The sequence below is a fragment of the Phyllobates terribilis genome, unplaced genomic scaffold (genome assembly GCF_046119375.1).
Source record: "Phyllobates terribilis strain yellow unplaced genomic scaffold, ASM4611937v1 Scaffold_5__5_contigs__length_657084704, whole genome shotgun sequence".
Lineage (NCBI taxonomy): Eukaryota > Metazoa > Chordata > Amphibia > Anura > Dendrobatidae > Phyllobates > Phyllobates terribilis.
The window spans coordinates 201457341-201476612 of NW_027362765.1; the positions used below are offsets into that span (position 1 = coordinate 201457341).

At 43.6% G+C, this 19272-nt stretch overlaps 1 protein-coding gene across 1 annotated transcript in view; it reads left to right on the forward strand.

Annotated features, from left to right (window-relative positions):
- Positions 1–19272, forward strand: part of LOC141272717 (fer-1-like protein 4) — a 227932-nt gene that overhangs the window by 102118 nt on the left and 106542 nt on the right. The window contains exons 12-17 of the mRNA XM_073683718.1: positions 9116–9272; positions 11587–11770; positions 11950–12136; positions 13219–13586; positions 13750–13858; positions 18042–18231. Coding sequence (XP_073539819.1) covers positions 9116–9272; positions 11587–11770; positions 11950–12136; positions 13219–13586; positions 13750–13858; positions 18042–18231 — 1195 coding nt within the window. The remainder of the gene's footprint in view (positions 1–9115; positions 9273–11586; positions 11771–11949; positions 12137–13218; positions 13587–13749; positions 13859–18041; positions 18232–19272) is intronic.

Sequence of the window (19272 nt, forward strand, 5' to 3'; positions counted from 1 at the left end):
GTGGCGCTGCCGGGGTAGTAGTTGTGCGAGTGGAAGCAGCTCCCGACGAGGCAGTCAGTGAGTCCAGGCGGGAGTGAACACTACGCAGGTGGCCCAAGATGGAGTCCTGTTGGGACCTCTGACGGGAAAGTTCATGACATAGGTCCGAGAGCGAGGGAGCTTGGGTGCCACCGGGTTCCATGGCCCGAGCAAACTGTAACGGGTCTGGGAGGTGGAACCTCTGAGCTACTATACAAAGGGGCAGTCCTTGTAAGGAAGCGGGTGGCTCCCAGGGAAGGCGGGCAGGTAGACACGGCAAGTGACAGGAACAGTCTCTGGGTAGAAGGGCAGGTGGTCACAGCAAGTGACTGGGAAAGTCTCTTGACAGGCGGGTGGTCACGGCAAGTGACAGCAGGGTAAGAGTCTCTAGACAGGCAGGTCGTCACGGCAAGTGACGGGGAAAGTCTCTTGACAGGCGGGTGGTCACGGCAAGTGACAGCAGGGTAAGAGTCTCTAGACAGGTAGGTGGTCACGGCAAGTGATGGCAAAGCCTCCAGGTAGGCTAGCAGGCGGGTAGCAGGTGAGCGCTCCCAGGTGAGCGGGTAAGAGTCTCTCGGCTGGCTGGCAGGTGGTCTCAGGCATGTATCAGGCAGGTATCAGGCAGGTATCAGGCAGGTATCAGGCAGGTAACAGGCAGGTATCAGGCAGGTATCAGGCAGGTGCTTCCTGATCCGCAGGCGGACTGGTCCATAGACAGACTGGCGGATGCTGGTAGACAGACTGTCGGACGGCAGGGAATGCAAGCAGGTAGACAGAGCTGGAAAACAGACTGGCAACGGGACCTGAGGGCTGAAGCAGAGGTGAAAGGCTTTGCAACAACTTTGCTCGGGCACCTCCATTTTGGAGGAGGTGCCTTATATATGGGAGCTCCGCCGGCAATTGGCCGGGGACTCCTCAGGACGGCGCACGCGGCCCCTTTAAGAGAGAGGGAGCGCGCGCACGCCCTAAGCACAGTGCCCGGGAAGCGGCGAGCGCTGCCAGTAGCGCGGGAAGAGGGCGCCGAGGACGGAGCAGGGAGGTGAGAGGAACAGCGTCTCTGCCTAGCAGGAGGCAGGGACGCCGACGCTACAGACACTACTGTTTTTCTTTACGGAAAATATACCAAAACCTGAATAATAAAGATTTTTTACCGTGGGATGGCAAAACCACAGTTATTGTTTACTGGGGTATGCCAGACTTTTTTAAATATATAGATTTGCGGCTGAACAGTGAGCGACACACTCAAACTGTGTTTTCTTAGATACCAAAGGCCCAAAACTGGATAGTACAGAGATTTGACCCATGGAACTGCAAAACCACACTGGGATTTGTCGGGCCTACACCAGACTATTTTCAACAGATATATTTTTGTGTCACAACAGTCAGGAGACACTACTGTTTTTCTTTACGTAAAAAATACCAAAACCTGAATAATAGAGATTTTTTTACCATGGGATGGCAAAACCACAGTTATTGTTTACTGGGGTATACCAGACTTTTTTAAATATATAGATTTGTGGCTGAACAGTGAGCGACACACTCAAACTGTGTTTTTTTAGATACCAAAGGCCCAAAACTGGATAGTACAGAGATTTGACCCGTGGAACTGCAAAACCACACTGGGATTTGTCAAGCCTACACCAGACTATTTTCAACAGATATATTTTTGTGTCACAACAGTCAGGAGACACTACTGTTTTTCTTTACGGAAAATATACCAAAACCTGAATAATAGAGATTTTTTACCGTGGGATGGCAAAACCACAGTTATTGTTTACTGGGGTATACCAGACTTTTTTAAATAGATATATTTGCGGCTGAACAGTGAGCGACACACTCAAACTGTTGTTTTTTCTAGAAACAAATGGCCCAAAAGTGGATAATACAGAGGTTTGAACCGTGGAAGTGCAAAACAACACTTCTGTTTCTCTAGCCTACACCTGACTACTTTCAACAGATATATTTGTGTCTGAAAAATCAGAGACACGCTTTTTTTTTGGGGGGGGGTGGGGGACACCAAAAGGTTAATAAGACGAGTATTTGTACAGTGTGAAGGAGGAAAAAAAGAGGATTTAGATGAAAAAAAAAAAGGATTTTTCCTGTCCTCTGAGACCTGGAGCTAAGTCCAGCAATTTCAGCAACAGGAGCAGCACACAGGACTGTAATGTAGCGTTTGCTGGTATAACCACTGCGTCTCCTATACAGCCTGCCTGCCTGATATCTGGGATGGATATTAGTCCTGAGAAGGACTGTTTGTTTGATCTGGCAGCCTTTACAGACCCTACACTAACTATTTCGCAGTTTATATCTCTCCCTAAATCAGCAGCGCTGTCCCTACACTGTCTGATCCGGAGCGACTGTGTCCAAGATGGCGGCACCCGGTTTTAAATACTCGAGGTGACGCTGTGCGGCCAGCCAATCACTGTAATGCCCACAACCAACATGGCTGCGCATTACCATGACTGGCTGGCAATCCCTGCATGTTCATTGGCTCTGTAAAGAGCGCCAAACATGCAGGGCGGAGACCCGAGCTCCCGCCCGAGTAACCCGGAAATGCTCGGTGCTCGCCGAACATCCCAAGTAGCGTGATGCTCGGGCGAGTACCGAGCCGTGTCGAGCATGTTCGCTCAACACTACTTATAAACTGTTTTAGCAAAAATAACATTAACAAAAATAACATAGTGTCCAGGAGGCACACTATATGGACAAAAATATTGGGACACCTCTCTTAATCATTGAATTCGGGTTTTTTAATTCAATCCTATTGCCCCAGTATATAAAATCCAGCTCTTTGTCATGCAGTCTGCTTTTATAAACATTTGTCAAGGAATAGTTCACAGAATTTGAGCTTAGTCCTGTAATAAGACACCACCACTGTAACAAGTCAGTTCAGGACATTTATCCCCTCCTAAATATTCCACGATCACCTGTGAGTGATATTATTGGGAAATGGAAGCGTTTAGGAACTACAAAAACTCAATCACAGAAAATTACAGAGCGGGGTCAGTGAGTGCTGAGGTGCAAAGTGCATAAAAGTTACCAATGCTCTGCTGAATCATTGCTGCATATCAACTGTACACTGGGAGCTTTAAGAGAAAACAATGAACAGGTTGTCCTAAAAGAGAAAAGATGTGGCGCTATCAAAGCGTAGTAAGTACAGTGGTGTGAAAAAGTGTTTGCCCCCTTCCTGATTTCTTATTCTTTTGCATGTTTGTCACACTTAAATGTTTCAGATCACATAACCAATTTAAATATTAAACAAAGATAACACAAAATGCAGTTTTTAAATGAAGGTTTTTATTATTAAGGGAAAAAGAAATCGAAACCTACAGGACCTGTGTGAAAAAAGTGATTGCCCCCTAAACCTAATAACTAATTTGGCCACCCTTAGCAGCAACAACTGCAATCAAACGTTTGCAATAACTGGCAATGAGTCTTTTACAACGCTCTGGAGGAATTTTGGTCCACTCATCTTTGCAAATTTGTTGTAATTCAGCCACATTGGAGGGTTTCCAAGCATGTCACAGCATCTCAATCATATTAAGGTGAGGACTTTGACTGGGCCACTCCAAAGTCTTAATTTTGTTTTTCTTAAGCCATTTAGAGGTGGACTTTCTGGTTTTGGATCATTTTCCTGCTGCATAACCCAAATGTGCTTCAGCTTGAGGTCACGAACAAATGGCCAGACATTTTCCTTCAGGATTTTTTGGTAGACAGCAGAATTCGTGGTTCCATTTACCACAGCAAGTCTTCCAGGTCCTGAAGCAGCAAAACAGCACAAGAGCATCACACTACCACCACCATATTTTACTGTTGGTATGATGTTGCTTTTCTGAAATGCTGTGTTACTTCTACGCCAGATGTAATGGGATGTACACTGCCCAAAAAATTAAACTTTTTCCTCGTCAGTCCACAGAGTATTTTCCCAAAAGTCTTGGCGATCATCAAGATGTTTTCTGGCAAAACTCAGGCGAGATTTATGTTCTTTTTGCTCAGCAGTGGTTTTCATCTTGGAACTCTGACCTTAACGGAGTCAAGTGAGGCCTGCAGTTCTTTGGATGGTGTTGTCGGGTCTTTTGTGCCCTCTTGGATGAGTCGTCGCTGTGCTCTTGGGGTAATTTTGGTTTGCCGGACACTCCTGGGAAGGTTCACCACTGTTCCATGTTTTCGTCATTTGTGGGTAATGGCTCTCACTGTGGTTCACTGGAGTTGCAAAGCTTTCGATCACAGTGCTAGACATCACAGCATGATGTCTAGCTTTTGAGGATCTTTTGGTCTACGTTGTCCGGCAGGTCCTATTTAAAATTTTTCATGGTTAGGCAGCTGCATGCAAGCCTTAAGTCCCTAAGCACAATGCCAGCTGTCCAATGATTGATTTTCAAGGGTTGGCCTAATACCCTTAGTTCCAGTGAAGGGAAATTTTAATACTTCAGCATATGAAGACATTTTGCACAATTGTATTCTTCTAGATTTGTTGGAACAATTCTGGACAGGCCCATTCTAGCATGACTGCATCCCAATGCACACAAGGTCCATAAGGGCATGGTTAGCGAGATTGTTGTTTAAGAACTGGAATGGCTGCACAGAGCCCTGAGTTCTTACCCATTCAACGCATTTGAGGTGAGCTAGAATGGAGATTATGGGACAGCCCCTCTAATCAAACATTCATTTCTTATCTCACAAATGCTCTTCTGGATAAACGGCCAAAAATTTTGCCCCTGCCGGAATAATGTTTGTGGTGTAGCAAAAGCTGCCACTCGTCATGAATTTGATGAGCGGTGGTTGCCCTACACCAATTCCACCCCAGTTATGCTCACTTTGTTGGAGCTGGGAGAAAACGGTGTAAAAGCGGCAAAATAGCATAATTTTAGCTCAGCTTACTGTTGTGCCAAATTTAAGTGACTTTTCAAAGCCTTTTAAGCAAGAATACTGGCATAAAAGCTTTGATAAATCTTTCCCTTTGTCTTTATAAGTAAAGAAGGAAATATAACGTCACCAAACACTTTAAACATTAAAGCCTTAAAGACATTTTCTCATGTTTGCTGTTTAGGAGTGCACCACTCATCTGCATTCAAACTTGTAAAGTTTGGATCTGCAGTATGGTTTTGCCAGTGGGCCAAATTGTGTGCTCTTCTTTGCTGCTACCAGAGGTAGTGTTGCCTCTGCAACATCAGAGAAGCACAGGAGCACTGAAGCGGACCAGAATAAGAGATATGGCCAGCTTCAGTGCAGAGCTTGCAACTAGTGTTGAGTGAGCATGCTCGACACTGCTCGTTACTCGCCCGAGCATCACGCTACTCGGGATGTTCGGCGAGCACCGAGCATTTTCGGTTACTCGGGCGGGAGCTCGGGTCTCCACCCTGCATGTTTGGCGCTCTTTACAGAGCCAATGAACATGCAGGGATTGCCAGCCAGTCACGGTAATGCCGCAGCCATGTTGGTTGTGGGCATTACAGTGATTGGCTGGCCGCACAGCGTCACCTCGAGTATTTAAAACCGGGCGCCGACATCTTGGACACAGTCGCTCCGGATCAGACAGTGTAGGGAGAGTGATGCTGAGCTAGGGAGAGATTTATACTGCGAAATAGGTAGTGTAGGGTCTCTAAAGAATGCAAAATCAAACAAACAGTCCTTCTGAGGACTTATATCCATCCCAGATAGACAAGGACTTGCACGGGGATAGTTGCGAGTCTGCATCTTCTGATGCGGCAAGGATCACTTCTGATGGGCACACTTTTAGGCAGTGACCTGGTTGTCAGAGATGCTTCTGACGCGCCCCCAGGGCCGTGGGGTACTCGGTGCTGGGCCTATCGATGCTGGGGGAGGGATATGTCACAGTGGCGGCGGCCCAGTCCGTGGCCCAGAGCGGTCAACAAAAAGGGGAAAGGAAAATATTTATATGGGATTTGAAGTTCTTAGGAAGTGTTCGTGACGCCACCTGTGGTTTCTGGTAATAGGTACCAGCGCTGCTTCAGACCTCTGGGGCGGTTGATAGGGCAGCTGAGTTTGAACGCCTCCCCACAGGTGGAGCGGGCCCCAGGACGATGTAGTATAGATGATGGTGATGCTGGGACTTGCGGTGCAGGAGAGATGGCGCAGCGGAAATAACTGGCAGAGGCAGTGCACTGCAGTCATCCGAGTTTTACTCACAGTTCTTGTTCAAATTTATCAGGTACACTATACGGGTCTCAGCCTCCACGTCGCACTGCGTCCACCAGACCAGGGGTTCAGCACTTTCTCAGATATATCAGGAGCGCTTGACGGAACCCCGCTTTCTTTATGTTCCTTACTAGACCGACTTCTCGCGCTGGGTCTTCTCCCTCCTGCCCTGCGCTTCCCCACACACAGTCCCGATCGGGTGCTCTGAAGTCCCTCTGGGCAACCTGGAGTTCCCGGACCTACTTGATGCCCTTCACGGTGACTAGGGTGAGACTGTGGCGACTGCACCATGGAAGTGCAGAAGCCTCCGGTTTTTCCAGCCAAGACCTGGAGTACATGGCTGGTCCAGGGGCCGGTCCCCTTCTTGCGGCCTGATCCCTCTGACACCTGGCAGATTCGGGCGTACGGGTGCCGTCCTGCACTCACCGTACCCCCTGGGATTCCTTCTGTTACCGGAGCCTTTCTCCTCTGCTCCCCTCCTGGGCCTCTATCACTAGGCCCCACTTGTGGAGCAGAGCTTCTGAAGAGACTCTGCTCCCCTCTTCTCCTTACTACTCACTGACTGACTGACCTGCCACCCTAAGATGGCTTCCCTTTAGATACCTCCTACAATGGTGCTCCCCTACTCTACATCCTCCACCCACACCCACTACTGGTTCCCCCTCTCTTTGGTTCCCCCCACTCCAGCCAGGGACAGGGCTCAGCAGGAACACAGTGCATCTTGCCCTTCCAGCCGACCTGGAGTAGTGTAGTGTTGAATGTGGGTGTTGGGGTTCCGGGCAGCGCTCCCTCCTTACATGAGAGAAGGAGACACCACACCTCTGCGTGAGGTGCAGTACCTCTGTGGCGACTGAACCCTCAGGGGCGCCACACTTCCAGGGGTCTTCCCCATGCTGTTCCCATGTCTTTTCAGCACTGTATGCATGTGTCACACAGCACATGGCCAGATAAGGTTGTAAAATGTTAAAATGACATTTCCCGGTGAATGCATTTGTCACAGTTGAAAGCAATACAAAAGTGAAAAAACGCACAAAAAATGCTACTTGTGAACATAGCCCAAGGTGTGGAGGAGTATTTTTGTTTTTGGTTATTTATTTTACCTTATACACAAGTCTTTACCCTGGAAAGGAACTTCCTTAACATATTTCACAGGAAAGCAGTTTTAGTTTCGTTTTTGAACGTTTTATTGTGAGCCCGTTAAAGTGGCTTAATACCTCTGACCACGTTGTTGACAGCAGTGACCTGGGGGTCAGAAATGCTTCCTGGGGAGATCCCCATGCTGTCCCCATGTCATTTGAGCACTGTCACTATCGTTTTGGGCACTTTTTAGGCTTTCTACAGACTGCCGGGGGTGCCGCCGCAAAAATGCTCGGGTCTGCCATAGACTAACATTGGGCTCGTTGCTCGGGTCGAGCACCCGAGTATCACGGTGAGCTCGGCCCGAGCTTCGAGCACCCGAGAATTTTAGTGCTTGCTCAACACTACTTGCAACCCCTAAAGAAAAGAGCTTGCAGGTACTCACTCCTTGCCTAGCAAACCAGCAGCCTCTGATACACAGCACTTGTGGTCTGTAACCTAGGCAGTGTGCAGTATGCTATAGAATTAAAATTCCTCCGTTCTTGAAAAAGTAGAGGATTTTTAAAGAAAAGTACGCAAGGAGTACTGGGGAAGCAGGGTCATATAGCTGACAGCATTGAGTTCTAACCAGCATTGAGTTCTAACTATCTCGCGACGGACATGATGCAAAGATCCCTGACTGACCCAATTATCCTGATACCAGCTATTGAGGTGAGATTGTTCCAATTTGCATTTTTCACCACTTATTAAAAGAATTTGGTAATGTGATTTAATTTTTCATACAGTGTTGTACAACATAATTGTATGAGGATAATTAAATGAACTATCAGTTTGCTTTTAGGGGTATGGCTGTTTATTCCACTTTTTCTTTCCAACCATTGTTGGTTTTTGCATAACCCCATGGTAATTTATATATCTAATTTTTGAACACACATTGTACAGTATATATGGGTATTAAACTTTCAGTATTTTTTCACAACTACTGTTGGCCAAAAAGTACCCAATGTTCAACTATTAGGTTTTGGGATTGTGACTCTTCCAGGTTCTAAATAGATTTTGGCACAATGTCAATGGCACGTTTTTCATCGACCTATTACACCTTATTTTTAAATTAACCAGGGTAGTGTTATAAGCAACAATACGGACAACGCACTATCCTTGTTTCGCACAATGATTTGGTCTCTTCATAGATCATTTTAACATTTCTGAATAAAGGTTAAATTTTAATGGAATTCTCACACTTTTATTGCAGTAAATACCTTGTTTAATGGTGAGACTCACCTATTATTTTGGTAGTTTGTTGCTTTGGTTATATGACATGAGACAGTAGAAGTGTAAAATGCACTGGTATTGCCAAGATGAGATAAGTGTTTCCTTATGTCTATCTGTAAATGGCCTGTGGCCAGCGGCAGCCCGTACAGCCGATGTGGGGCCCTTAGAAGAAGATATTCCTGGCTTATCCTATTCACTTGATACTGTGTGATGAACACCTGGGCAGATCTTCCCAGGATTTGTACAATCCAGCGGGTGAAAAATTGGCCCAAGGATCAGGGAAAGGGCTTGGATGTGGAAAGAGACTGCTCTGTCATCAGTGTTGGAATTTACTGGGAAGCCCAGTTTGATCTTTGCTATCTCTCCTGTATTCACCATTGGTGCTTAGTAGCTACAATGATACACCTTTTCAATGGCAGAGGCAGTCACAGATCACTTCTGTAGTCTTGTAATTTCTAACACTCACCCATCATAAATTGACATGTGTCCTTAGAGAAAAACTGATCTAAATTATAGCAATTCCTTCCAGAGGTCCTTGAAAGCTTTCTTTTTAATAGTATAACTTCTTCGTGTTTTTTCTTCTCCCCAGATCACAGATTTTTGCAGAAATGGGCAGTTATTACCGATCCAAAAGACACCCGGGCAGGCATAAAAGGCTTTGTAAAATGCAACTTGTCTGTAGTTACAAGGGGAGATCCCATGATGGCTCCTCCATCTACTACCAGTCAGAATGATGATGTGGAAAAGTAAGTAATTTATAGAAACCTCATTAACCATAAGAAATCATCTTGGATCACTATAGTAAGCCTTTCTATGGCTTTTAAGAACAATTTGTCTAGTTTAGCTTAATAGTAACTATAAAATGTCTCTCTGGAAACATGTGACATATCTAATATTTTTGCAGAGAATAAATAGTTAACTGTAAATCTGTCAAATAAGTATTCTATTTTTGAGTGTATTAAACATCAAGTCATTTACATTTCATTTCCATGGGTTAAACTTATGTCTAAGGTTTTCTTTGGGGATCTTACACTGAAGACTTTCAAGGTTTCATCAGTGGAGATCCACCCGTATGACTCCAATGGGTCAGCAGAAGGAAGAGACAGTGGCACTACCTTTCAGGGATCTTGCATCGAAAGCTTTTCCTTACTAAGTACACATTATCACAGTTCGATTGGTTGGGAACCACCCTCATGAACTATATGGGCCAGTAGAAGGGAGAGAATGGTACTCCCTTTTCTGGGATCGTCCATTGAAAGCTTACAGTCATATGAAAAAGTTCGGGCACCCCTATTAATCTTAAGCTTAATGTTTTATAAAAATTGGTGTTTTTGCAACAGCTATTTCAGTTTGATATATGTAATAACTGTTGGATACAGTAATGTTTCTGCCTTGAAATGAGGTTTATTGTACTAACAGAAAATGTGCAATCTGCATTCAAACAAAATTTGACAGGTGCATAAGTATGGGCACCTCACCAGAAAAGTGACATTAATATTTAGTAGATCCTCCTTTTGCAAAAATAACAGCCTCTAGTCGCTTCCTGTAGCTTTTAATGAGTTCCTGGATCCTGGATGAAGGTATTTTTGACCATTCCTCTTTACAAAACAATTCCAGTTCAGTTAAGTTTGATGGTCGCCGAGCATGGACAGCCTCTTCAAATGATCCCACAGATGTTCAATGATATTCAGGTCTGGGGACTGGGATGGCCATTCCAGAACATTGTAATTGTTCCTCTGCATGAATGCCTGAGTAGATTTGGAGCGGTGTTTTGGATCATTGTCTTGCTGAAAGATCCATCCACTGCGTAACTTCAACTTTATCACTGATTCTTGAACACTATTGCAAGAATCTGCTGATAATGAGTGGAATCCATGCGTCCCTCAACTTTAACAAGATTCCCAGTGCCGGCATTGACCACACAGCCCCAAAGCATGATGGAACCTCCACCAAATTTTACTGTGGGTAGCAAGTGTTTTTCTTGGAATGCTGTGTTTATTTGCCGCTATGCATAACGCCTTTTTGTATGACCAAACAACTCAATCTTGGTTTCATCAGTCCACAGGACCTTCTTCCAAAAAGAAATAGGCTTCTTCAAATGTGCTTTTGCATACCTCAGCCGACTCTGTTTGTGCGTACTTGCAGAAACGGCTTCTTTCGCATCACTCTCCCATACAGCTTCTCCTTGTGCAAAGTGCGTTGTATAGTTGACCGATGCACAGTGACACCATCTGCAGCAAGTTGATGCTGCAGCTCTCTGGAGGTGGTCTGAGGATTGTCCTTGACTGATCTCACCATTCTTCTTCTCTGCCTTTCTGATGTTTTTCTTGTCCTGACACTTCTGGCCTTAACAAGAACTGTCCCTATGTTCTTCCATTTCCTTACTATGTTCCTCACAGTGGAAACTGACAGGTTAAATCTCTGAGACAGCTTTTTGTATCCTTCCCCTGAACAACTATGTTGAATAATCTTTGTTTTCAGATCATTTGACAGTTGTTTTGAGGAGCCCATGATGCCACTCTTCAGAGGAGATTCAAACAGGAGAACAACTTGCAAGTGGCCACTTTAAGTAGCTTTTCTCATGATTGCATACACCTGGCTATAAAGTTCAAAGCTCAATGAGGTTACAAAACCAAAAAAAGTGCTTTAGTAAGTCAGTAAAAAGTAGGCAGGAGTATTTAAAACAAGAAAATGATAAGGGTGCCCATACTTATGCACCGGTCAAATTTTGTTTGAATGCAGATTGCACATTTTCTGTTAGCACAATAAACCTCATTTCAAGGCAGAAACATTACTGTGTCCAACAGTTATTACATATATCAAACTGAAATAGCTGTTGCAAAAACACCAATTTTTATAAAACATTAAGCTTAAGATTAATAGGGGTGCCCAAACTTTTTCATATGACTGTATGCTTAAAATACTTTATTGGTGGGAATCCACTCCATTTGCCAGAAGAAGAAATAGAGGTGGCATTCCCTTCTGCAGATCCTTCACAGTCCAATGCTGTCCATACTTGTGTAACTTGTACAAACATTGTACTTGCATTTTTTCCACTAGGAATTTGCTGCTTCCGAAAAGGATTCCAGCAGAAAGGCCTTGGTCAAGAATAAGTGTTAAAATCTACAAGGCGGAAGGACTGCCAAGTATGAATGATGGCATTATGGGAAGCTTCTCTAAAATGATGGGAGATAAAAAAGTCTTCATTGATCCCTATGTCCAAGTTACTTTTTCTGGACAGCAGGTATATAATATTACATTTATGATGACTAATTTTAATATATCTTGATACAGAACTCTGAAAAACACGTTTTTGGATTGTCTGCTGACATTGGACCATAGAGTGTCAGCATCTGAAAAAATGAATTCAATTCTAATGTTTCATCGGTAATTTTCTTGTTAATTTTTTGGTTTACATTTTAGGGAGAGACCTCTGTAGAAAGTGACACCAATGAACCAGAATGGAATGAGCAAATCAGTTTCATTGAGCTTTTCCCACCTCTTGTCCGTAAAATAAAGATTCAGGTCCTAGATGATGCTCATATTGGAGATGTTGCTTTGGCCACTCATTATATTGATCTTCAGCAAATATCAGACCCAAGCAAAAATGGTGAGGCTGAGAAAATCTGCAAAATGTAACTTACATAAATTTACATACAATCATTTCATGTAGATTTGTTGCTTAGTTATTGCCAAGAGTAAGTTTTGTACATGGCCACAGGATTATGCTAATGCACTTTTGGCAGGACATGAAGCGCCACTTTAGAAAGTGTTGTAAAATAAAAACAAAGAATAATGAGTAAAGTGGCCAATTTCAAGAAGTGGATGGCTTTGCTGCCTATAATTGTGTATGCTATTTCTGATTGTGGCACAGTAGCAAAAATTCTTGATTTAAAGTTAAATATTTATAAACTGTATGACCAGAATGACAATATAACAATTATAGATTTTTTTCAATATTGTTAAGTACGGGCAATTTTTGATCATGGAAATCTAATTCTTGTGTACTCGATGATCATCAAAACATTTAAAAGCTATCTGTTTTTTCAACCCCATCTGAGAGCAGCATGATGTAGGGACAGAAACCCTGATTCCAGAGATGTATCACTTACTGGGCTGCTTTCTGCAGCTTTAATAAAATCACTGTTTTATCTGCTGCAGAAATACCAGTTCTCTGAATGCTGAGCTTTGTATAACCCGCCCATACCACTGATTGGCAGCTTTCTGTGTACACTGTGCATAGGCAGAAAGCTGCCATTCAGTGTTGGAGGCATAATTATACAAAGCTCATGAATATGGAGGACTACATGGCAGTAGGTTTACTAGTCCTCCAGTGAAAATCACCTGCTGATAAACTGGGATTTATCAAAACTACAGCTAGCAACCCAGTAAGTCATACATCACTAGAATCAGGGTCTCTGTTTCCACCTCATGCTGGTCTCAGATTAGGTGTCAAAAAACAAGTAACAGATTCCCCTTAAGCCCCTGATATTGAAGATCTGCAAGTTCTTGGGCCAGACAACAACTGATCAAATACTAAGGATATTCCATCAATTTGCCAATACTGGAAAACCTTTTTAAATCATCATAGTGTTTGAAACTGTCTAAACAAAATTTCATTACATTTCCAATTAACTATTACACATCAGTCTCACAAATGTAGGTGTTAAATCTACACTTTGTTATTTTTAGCTGGCTTTAACCCAACATTTGGCCCAGCTTGGGTCAACCTTTATGGCTCTCCACAAAATTACACCTTGAGAGATGTACACAAGGATTTGAATGAAGGTCTTGGTGAAGGAATATTCTATCGAGGTCGTATTCTCATGGCTGTGACTCTAGAGATTTTTACCAACAACAATATCCAGGAAAAGAAACCACTTCAAGCTCTTAAAAATGCCTTCAGTAAGCTGAAAATGAAAAAGAAGAGCAAAAAGTCAAAGGAAAAAGAGAAAGAAAGTGCGGCTGCTGAGAGTGCTGAAGGGGGAGAAGAGGAAGAGAACAATGAGCAGCCTAATGTAGTCACAGTAGAAGTGGATGATATCCTTCCCCTGCCAGAGGTACGTGAGAGGACATAAGTTCAAACTTTAGGTCTTTCAAGATTCATCAAGATAGAGCACCCCAAAGGCCTAATGCTACTTCTGAGCTAAGATTTGGTGCCTTATCATCAACTCATCGAACATAATGGTTCTGTCTATATTTTTCATGTCCATTGTTCTGTAGAATGCACTGGGTATTAAGGAAGAATTCCTTCTGTTTGGAGTACTATTCGAAGTGACAATGATTGACCCAACTATTGGGAATAAACCTGTGAAATTTGAAATTTCAATAGGTAAGTGTTTAGGCTGTTGCCAATACTCCAGCATTTTTTGAATCAACTTAAAGGAATTCATAGAAGTTGATGAATTCAGAACTTTATAACTGGGCAGACTTATCAAGAGCCAGTATATCATCATCTGTGTTACAACTGCCTTATAATTTGTGTTGCTGCTCTAAAGATACAGTAGAGCAACTCTACTACACGAAATGTTCAGATTCACGATTATCTATCTGTGTATGTTAGTGTCAGATGATTTTAGAGCAACCAGTTAAACCAAACCAATTGCCTCTAACTGGAAGATAAGGGCTATAAAAGGTTTTCACTACTATTATATTAATCACCTATCCCAAGGATTGGTCATTGGTTTCAGATCAGTGGGGGGTCAAACACCCGGCACCACCACCAATCAGCTGCTAGCAGGTCCAGCAGTGGCCAGATGCAAATGGTGTATGGAGCAAAACAGCACAGCTCTATCACACTGTTTGGTGGTCACTGACACGTAATGCAGATCAGCTCCAATTATTAAAATAGCAACTGATCTGCAGTACCCTGATTTGTGCACTGTTTGCATCTGGCAGCTGCCAAAGCTAGTGGCAAATGATAGGAAGGGAAGGGGTGCCAGCAGAGGTGTAGCTAGGGTTTTGGTTCGGAGGGGGGGGGGGGGGGGGGGACTGAATGGGCCCCTACCAGGTAACCCTGATTACAACTATGGTGGCGCACCCAGATAGTGGATGTAGAAAAACCTCAGCAGATGACCGCGCTGTTTCTAAAAATAATCTCTATACAAAGACCAGCACTGATATTACCGCCATATGGTGACCATATATTGATGGATGCCAGTCCTTCAGAACATATAAGAGATCACAGCACAGTTATATATAGTACCTTACAGGTGACGTTCTTTCTGATTAAATTGTTCACTTTTCCCGTCTTTTCCATCTGGCCCAGACCGACACGACAACGTCTCCATCCATCCAGGACTCTGAGTCTCAGGTCTGCAGAGATCACAACAAAGAGATATTTGACTCCTTACAGTGGGTACGGAAAGTATTCAGACCCCTTTAAATTTTTCACTCTGTATCATTGCAGCCATTTGGTAAATTCTAAAAAGTTCATTTTTTTCTCATTAAAATACGCTCTGCACCCCATCTTGACTGAAAAAAAACAGAAATGTAGAAATTTTTGCAAATTTATTAAAAAAGAAAAACTGAAATATCACATGGTCATAAGTATTCAGACCCTTTGCTCAGTACTGAGTAGAAGCATCCTTTTGAGCTAGCACAGCCATGAGTCTTCTTGGGAATGATGCAACAAGTTTTTCACACCTGGATTTGGGGATCCTCCGCCATTCTTCCTTGCAGATCCTCTCCAGTTCCGTCAGGTTGGATGGTGAACGTTGGTGGACAGCCATTTTCAGGTCTCTCCAGAGATGCTCAGTTGGGTTTAGGTCAGGGCTCTGGCTGGGCCAGTCAAGAATAGTCACACAGTTGTTCTGAAGCCACTCCTTTGTTATTTTAGCTGTGTGCTTAGGGTCATTGTCTTGTTGGAAGGTGAACCTTCGGCCAAGTCTGAGGTCCAGAGCTCTCTGGAAGAGGTTTTCATCCAGGATATCTCTGTACTTGGCCGCATTCATGTTTCCTTTAATTGCAACCAGTCATCCTGTCCCTGCAGATGAAAAACACCCCCATAGCATGATGCTGCCACCACCATGTTTCACTGTTGGGATTGTATTGGGCAGGTGATGAGCAGCGCCTGGTTTTCTCCACACATACCGCTTAGAATTATCACCAAAAAGTTCTATCTTCGTCTCATCAGACCAGAGAATCTTATTTCTCATAGTCTTCATGTGTTTATAAGCAAACTTTATGTGGGCTTTCATATGTCTTGAACTGAGGAGAGGCTTCCGTCGGGTCACTCTGCCATAAAGTCCCGACTGGTGGAGGGCTGCAGTGATAGTTGACTTTGTGGAACTTTCTCCCATCTCCCTACTGCATCTCTGGAGCTCAGCCACAGTGACCTTGGGGTTCTTCTTTACCTCTCTCACTAAGTCTCTTCTCCCACGATTGCTCAGTTTGGCTGGAAAGCCAGGTCTAGGAAGACTTCTCGTGGGTCCCAAACTTCTTCCATTTAAGGATTATGGGGGCCACTGTGCTCTTAGGAACCTTGAGTACTGCAGAAATTCTTTTGTAACCTTGGCCAGATCTGTGCCTTGCAACAATTCTGTCTCTGAGCTCCTTGGACAGTTCCTTTGAGCTCATGATTCTCATTTGGTCTGACATGCACTGTGAGCTGTGAGGTCTTATATAGACAGGTGTGTGCCTTTCCAAATCAAGTCCTATCAGTTTAATTAAACACAGCTGGACTCCAATGAAGGAGTAGAACCATCTCAAGGAGGATCACAAGGAAATGGACAGCATGTGACTTAAATATGAGTGTCTGAGCAAACTGTCTGAATACTTATGACCATGTGATATTTCAGTTTTTTTTAATAAATTTGCAAAAATTTCTCATTTCTGTTTTTTTAGTCAAGATGGGGTGCAGAGTGTACTTTAATGAGAAAAAAATGAACTTTTTAGAATTTACCAAATGGCTGCAATGAAACAAAGAGTGGAAAATTTAAAGGGGTCTGAATACTTTCCATACCCACTGTACATTTCAGGCACCGTCCCCATCTATTCCCAACCTGCACATACACCTCATCCTGCTGATACCCCAATACTGAGCTGCTGCTGCCTATTACTGCTCCTGCTGTGTGGTACTGTGTGCCCTCTAGATGGTAAAACAACCCTCTAGAATATAGTAATGCCATGTGCAAGTGTCCTAGAAAACAGTGCCCACATTTTGCCCTAGAAAACAGTGCCCACATTTTGCCCTCTTGAAAGTAATAGTCCCCTCTATGTGCCCCTTTGACAGTCATAATAACCTGAGTTCCCCTATAATAATAAGTGTCCACTTAACATTTAATGTCCTGAGTCTCCCCCCGTGTACAGCTCTCCTCTACACAGTGTGATGCTCTCCTATACACAGTATAATGCCCCCTCACTGTATAGCATGCCCCACACAGTATACCGACCCCTTAGTAGCCTCCAAACTGATGGCCCCCACACTGTGCAAAGACCCCACATTATTTCCCACACTGTATGATGGCCCCCACACTGTGCAAAGACCCCACATTATCTCCCACACTGCAAGACCCTAACTGTAATCCCCACACTGTATAAATAGCCTACATATAGTATAATGCACCAGATAATCCTCAATATAGTATAATGCACTCCCCATAGGCCTCCATATAGTATAATGCACTCCCATAGGCCTCGATATAGTATAATGCACTCCACATAGGCCTCCATATAGTATAATGCACTCCCATAGGCAGAGTCTGTAGTATAATCCCCTCATAGGCAGAGTCTGTACCATAATCCCCCCATAGGCATAGTCTGTAGCATAATCCCCCCCCATAGGCAGAGTCTGTAGTATAATCCCCCCCCCATAGGCAGAGTCTGTAGCATACTCCCCCCCCATAGTAAAAATAAAAAATAAACACATACACAATACTCACCTCTCTCTCCTCCTTGCTCCCCCGCTGTTCCGAGCGCCCGGCCCGCACGCATCTTCAGAACAGCAGGCCGGGCACCAAGTGATGACATCAATGATGTCAGACGCAGAGGGGACTGATCGGAGAGGGAGCGTCGCGCTCCCTCTCTCATCACTGAGCTGGCGGTGACGGGCAGGGGGGCCCCGATGCTGGCACCAGGGGCCCCCCCTCCACCGGGAAGTGCAGGGACATCGAGTCTTCCTGCTCTGCCCCAGGGTGTAACTGTATTGGTGTGCTGCCCATGCTGATACAGTTACAATAGCGTAGTTCCGGGTGGGCCCCCTCAGAGCGCGGGGCCCAGGGCCACCGCCCCCTCTGCTTCCTCGGTAGGCACGCTACTGGGTGCCAGATATGAGACCCCAACCAATCTGATATTGATCACCTATCCTGAGAACAGGCCATCTCTTTTATAGTAGAGTTGGAAAACTCTTTTACTTCTGTGGTTGATCCTTAAATTCATGCTGGCATACCAACTAGCACCTAGTTTATAATAATACGTACCTATAGTTTTTTCAGATGCCTATTATCAGTACAGGTTCTTTGAACAGTATATGTTATTATGTCTATCTAATTCATTTTTCTACTCCTACTGTACAGGAAACTATGGAAAAACAGCAGAAATAATCACACAATCATCTAAAAAGAAAGGTGATGCAGTCCCTGAAGAGCGTCAGGGTCTGCTTGATGCAGGTTCAGAAGATGAACTTGAGGATGACCCAATTAATAATGAGCAAAGTTTCAAGTCATTAACCCCTCCGAAGAAGCCAGAACGTACAGAACCAGACGAGTAATATAAGCTTAAATTTCTTGATAATATATACTAACCCACAAATATTCCGCATCTCCCCCACCCTAAATGCACGCTCAGGTCAACTGAGCATTCATGTGTACTAAATTTGGAGAGAGGATTACATTTCCACCTGACAACTCTAGCAGTGACTTAACGTTCCTGAGAAAAAAAGTATAGGGTGTTAAAATTCAACATGTCCAATCCTTTACCCCCAACATCATCTGTTCAGGAAAGATGGAAGGCTCTGATCCACATAAAATAGTCGACCAATCTCCCAAAAATTAGTGGGTTTCAACAACTTTTCTCCATTGTGTTTGTGCACCTTTTGTCATACCTGAAAGGAACCATTTCATATTAGGGAAATGCAGTGTACTTGTATAGGATTACTGATTGGGGTCCAGAAAATGTTCTGCCCCAATAATTATATACAGTATTGTATTATGTAGCTGGAGTTCTCATTGAATCTAAAACTGGATAAATATGTCTGGTCTGAACATATTAACAAATCATATTAAAAAGCAAATGTGTAGAAACTGTTTAGCTGCGTGTTGGTATCTAAAATAGCAAAATGGGAATCTAAATATCCCACTATTTTGGGTATACCACTCATTTGCAGACCTGTGTATGAAGTTAACACCATTTTGTGCGCCAAGGTTGTGTCATAATTTGTTCCATGACAAATGATTACATACAGTACTTACTGTGTGTATTCTGATCAGGCAGTTACAGGTGCATCTCACAAAATTAGAATATCATCAACATTAACAGAAATAAACACTTGAAATAGATCACTCTGTTTGTAATGACTCTATATAATATATGAGTTTCACTTTTTGTATTGAAGAACTGAAATAAATTAACTTTTTGATGATATTCTAATTTTGTGAAAAGCACCTGTATATGTTACTAGTACTTCTACATTTGGTCCGTATAAAGGGGTGTAAGTCAGCAGTAGCAGGGCTATAAAGGAGTGTAAATCAGCAGTAGTAGGGCTGTGGGATAGTAAGAAGCGTTAGGGTGATATTTGTGGATAGTGTT